Source organism: Myotis davidii, unplaced genomic scaffold, assembly GCF_000327345.1.
Source record: "Myotis davidii unplaced genomic scaffold, ASM32734v1 scaffold149, whole genome shotgun sequence".
NCBI classification, from domain to species: Eukaryota; Metazoa; Chordata; class Mammalia; order Chiroptera; family Vespertilionidae; genus Myotis; species Myotis davidii.
Window position 1 is genome coordinate 2,062,268 of NW_006352194.1, and position 4,236 is coordinate 2,066,503.

General features: G+C 57.7%; 1 protein-coding gene across 1 annotated transcript in view; it reads right to left on the reverse strand.

The window, feature by feature from the left end:
- Positions 1-4,236, reverse strand: part of MAN1C1 (mannosidase alpha class 1C member 1) — a 112,096-nt gene that overhangs the window by 11,658 nt on the left and 96,202 nt on the right. Inside the window, exon 9 of the mRNA XM_006777521.2 lies at positions 3,880-3,973. Coding sequence (XP_006777584.1) covers positions 3,880-3,973 — 94 coding nt within the window. The remainder of the gene's footprint in view (positions 1-3,879; positions 3,974-4,236) is intronic.

Consider the following 4,236-nt stretch of genomic DNA (forward strand, 5'->3'; position numbering starts at 1 on the left):
TCAGCTGCCTCCTGCACACCTCCTACTGGGGATGTGCCCACAACCAAGGTACATGCCTTTGACTGGAATCAAACATGGGACCCCTCAGTCTGCAGGCCGATGCTCTATCCACTGAGCCAAACCAGCCAGGGCTTGTTGTATTATTTATAACATCTTCCCCAGAACCTTGCAAGGTGAGCATTATCAACCCCATTTACCAGATAGGAAAATGGAGAGCGAGCCTAAACCGCTCACCCAAGGCCACCAAGCTGGCAGCTCTCACTCTGCAGCTTCACACCGTCAACCAGAGGACGAAACCAAAGAGGCACCGAGAAAGGACAGGGCACAGAGAAGGACCAGAGGGTGAAGGCAGCCAGGCCGGGGGAAGGGGCTGAGAGGAGGCCCCCACAGTAAACCAGCCCTCGGCCCCTCCACAAACAGATCCTGGCCAGGGAGGTTTCAGGACTGGAACAAACACTCGAAAAAACTGGAACCAACCAGATAAAGCCTAAGCCTTGAGGAGTGGGAGGGGGTGGGTGTGGGCTGGACTTTGCCAGTGAAGAGGGAAGAGAACCAGCTCAGCACACCCCTCACCCTATTCCTAGGTGGAGGGCACAAAAAGGGCGGGCGGGGGGTGTCGATGGCATGTCCCTGTTGGAGTAGGAGGTCTGTGTGGAGCAGGGACGGGGGGAAGGCTGTAAGCAAACTGAGTCAGCCTCTGCCTCGAGCCGCTGAAGCTCACAGCCCACAGAGAGCCCTGGCTCACAGGTGGCAGCCAGGGCACTGCCATCTCCACACTCATCTCCTGGCCCTGCCTCCCCTCACTGTTTCTCCACCCCCAACCTCCAGCCCCCGACCTTCCATGCCATCTCTCACCTTGTATGGCTGGGCTTCCTCACTGGACACCTCAGCTTCCTCCCCTCAGAAAGGCTTTCCCTAGGGCTCGCATGACCCACCCCACCTCCCTGCAGGGTGACCATGCGGGAGAGTGAGACACACACACACACACACACGCACACACACACGGCCTGGCCCAGGCGAGCACCCAGTGGGGGCTACCCTCCCGTTGCTGGGGGCGTGCCTGATGCTGTCAGAACCTGTTTGGGGTCTGCCTCCCGGACTAGGCTGTGGGCTCTTTGTGGAGAGGGCTGTGTAGGATGCACATTTTATGTTCAGGACCTTTGCTGCACACAGCAGCCACCCTGAATGAATGAAAGGAAGGTAGGTTTGAGCTGTGCTGGAAAGGGCCTCAGATGCCAAGCCAAAGAGTTTGGATTTCATCACGTGTGTTGTGGAGCAGGCTTCACCTGGCCGGTGTGTGCAGGAGAGGGGAGCCGCGTCGCCAGGACTCCACAGGCGACCGAGACCGGACACCCACGTGGGGAGGTGTGTATAGTCTCTCAGGGGACCTTGATTGAAGTGGACAGTTCTCACTTGGAGGTCCCACTGCTTTCTAGCTGCCGTGTGCGTGTGTGTGCATGTGTGCGTGCGTGTGCGTGCGTGTGTGCGTGCATGCATGTGCGTGCGTGCGTGTGTGCGTGTGTGCGTGTGGTGTCGCCTCGGTGCTGGGTGTGCACTGGGGGAAGCCTAGGCCTGGGTGGGAATCAGAGGCCGGATCTGCTCTTAGCTCCGGTCAAGCCATTTCCCCTGCCAGTCCTGTCTTCTCCAGTAAAATGCTTTTCAAAGGGGAGCCCGGTTGGTGTCGACAAGCCTTAGAGCAGAGGTGGGTTCTGCTGCTTCCTGACCATGCCAACCTCTCGTCACATCACATCTCATCATCTGGGCAGCAAGAAGCAGCACCCAACAAGCCGGGAACCTGCCGGCAGAAGACAGCACGCAGTGGGGAGGCCGCCGGGCTCGCGCTCCCTTTCGGAAGAATCTAGACCTGCCACTGCCTTCCCACCGAGGAGAGAGTGGGGTTCAGGCAGTGGACAAGGAGGCCGAGCCCTCCAGGGCTGGCAGCTCTCTGAGCTCTCATCCGTGATGGGTGCCAGCAGGAGCCTGGTGGCTTCTCCGGCTGAGATCCTAGCAGCCAGAGGTCTTGGTCTCCCCTGTTTCCCTGAAGCTCAGCTCCAAGCAGGAGTGGGGAGCTGCCAAGAGCACCCCAGTTCCTCCTTTGCCTCTCTAAGCTACAATTTCTACGGTTGCAAAGCGGCTACACAGAGGATTCAAGGAGAAAAAAAGAATGTGAACACACTTAGCTTATGCAAGTGGGGAATGTTATCATCTGGAAAAACACACAATCACAAAAAAAACACCCTGATGAAAACCTGAGATGACCCCAGGCGCCAGAGCCCGGGGAGGAGGAAGCCGGCGCCAGATGTAACCCCCGCTGCTCTTTAGCAGGCTGTGGATTCATATTTTATTAATATGAAACAAATTTTCACACGTGACCGACTTGGCCCAGCCCTGTGACCCCTGGCGCAGCCTGAAAATAAAATGATGCTTCTCGGTGGGGGCTCCCCGGTAATTGCCAAGGTGGCTGCCAGCTGGAAGCCACACCCTCTCCTTTTGTGGGCTTTGCTGCGTCGTCCTGGAGCAGCGGAGGCCAGCAGCCGGGCAGTTTATCTCTGTCCAGTCAGGCCTTGCAATTAAAAGCAGTAACAGTTACTGAACGGTCTCTTCCTGTGGCCATAATCTTTATTCAACCCTTCATTTTCTCCTGCACTTTGGGATTTCATAGCATGCTTGGTTAAAAATACTGTGCGTTTCTAGAAGTGGTTTTCGCAGGAGGCCACTTGGGAGTGAGGTCATCACCAGGGAAATGTCCTGGGTCCAACTTCCTGGGCCTCGAGACCGGCGATCAGGGAGGCTGGGGCTGGAAGGACAGGCCCTGCCTGCATACTGTTACTCATGGGCCCGTCTCCAGCAGATGAACTGAAATCTGTTTCCTGCAGCTTTTGGCCATTACTCCAACCCCCTCCACAGCACACAAAGAACATTTCTCCAGTTCTTCTCCCATTTTTCAGGAGAGGAAACCAAGGCTCAAAGAGATAAAATGACCCCCGCCCCCCCAGCCATGCAGTAATCAGATCCATGTCTCCTTTGACGCCAGCCCCGGCTGATGCCCTAACAGCTGGGGCTAGAGGGGGTGGGAGAGGGAGAGGGGCCCTTGTTTGGGCAGAGGCAGTGAGGTGTGGGCTCTGGGGAGGCCCTTGAGCAGGGCCCATGGAACCTGCTGCCACCAGTTTGTGCGATGACCACAAGACACGACTGGGGCCTTGGTCAGGAGGGCAAGGTGGAGCAGAACTTCTCAGCAGGGGCAGTGCCAGGGGCCTGGAGACTTTTCAACACTCTCGCCTGAGTGTCCCCCCAAGACCCATTTTGTCTCAGCAGGTGAAGCTGGGGGCTGTGAACAAGGCTCCCAGGTGACCAGGTGACCAACATCTCTGGCTGAGAAGCCTCTGCACGGAGAACAGCAGGAAGCCTGGGACCTGCTCTGGCACGTGTAGGACACTGCAGTGGACTCGTCGTTTCTATATCGCTGATTTAGGTAGGTTCTACTTAAGTTTTCCAGTGTCTTATGTCCATTGGTTAGGCTTATATGCATGCATACAAGTCCTTTGGTTGATCTCTTACCCCCCTACCTCCCACCTACTTAAGTTTTAAATCTAAAATCGAAGGGGCTAAGCAATGCCGGAAGGGTGAGGGATGATGGAGGCGTCAGCGGGCACAGAGATGGAGGGTGTAGCCCTGATGGAGGCTGGAGACAGCTGGCGTGAGGGGGACGTGCAGGGCGTTGCCACAGCAATGACAACCATAGTGAAAGCTCCCCCAGCTGCCCGGTGGGCGGGGCACCCAGGAGCACTGAGCGAGTGACTCTGGTCTGTGCCCTGCAGGGGCCTCGCCGGGAAGCTGGCCAGGAACCCGCTAAGGACGGGGCCGTGTCTCTGTACTCACGTTGTATCCAGTTCCCACTCACTGGACTGATGAAGTTGGGGTAGAGGCCGAATGGCTTGTCGATCTTCCTGAGGAACTTGCGGATGTGCCTGACCTGCCGGGAGATGGACACCAGGCACACCTTCACTTTTCTGAAGAAGCCAGCCCCTCCCAGCTCGCCAAGGACCGGGCAGCTGGTTCAGACCCCGAGGAGGCAGGAAGGGGGAGCTGTGAAGCCAACAGCAGACTCCAACCAGAGCTGGGGGGATGGCCTTGACCTGTGCCCTGTGCGGGCGGGGCCTGGCTCACCATGTCTGCACTGAGCACTCTGCCTGGGGTCTGCCAGGCTCCTTACCTGCCCCCCCCCCCCCCCCCCCA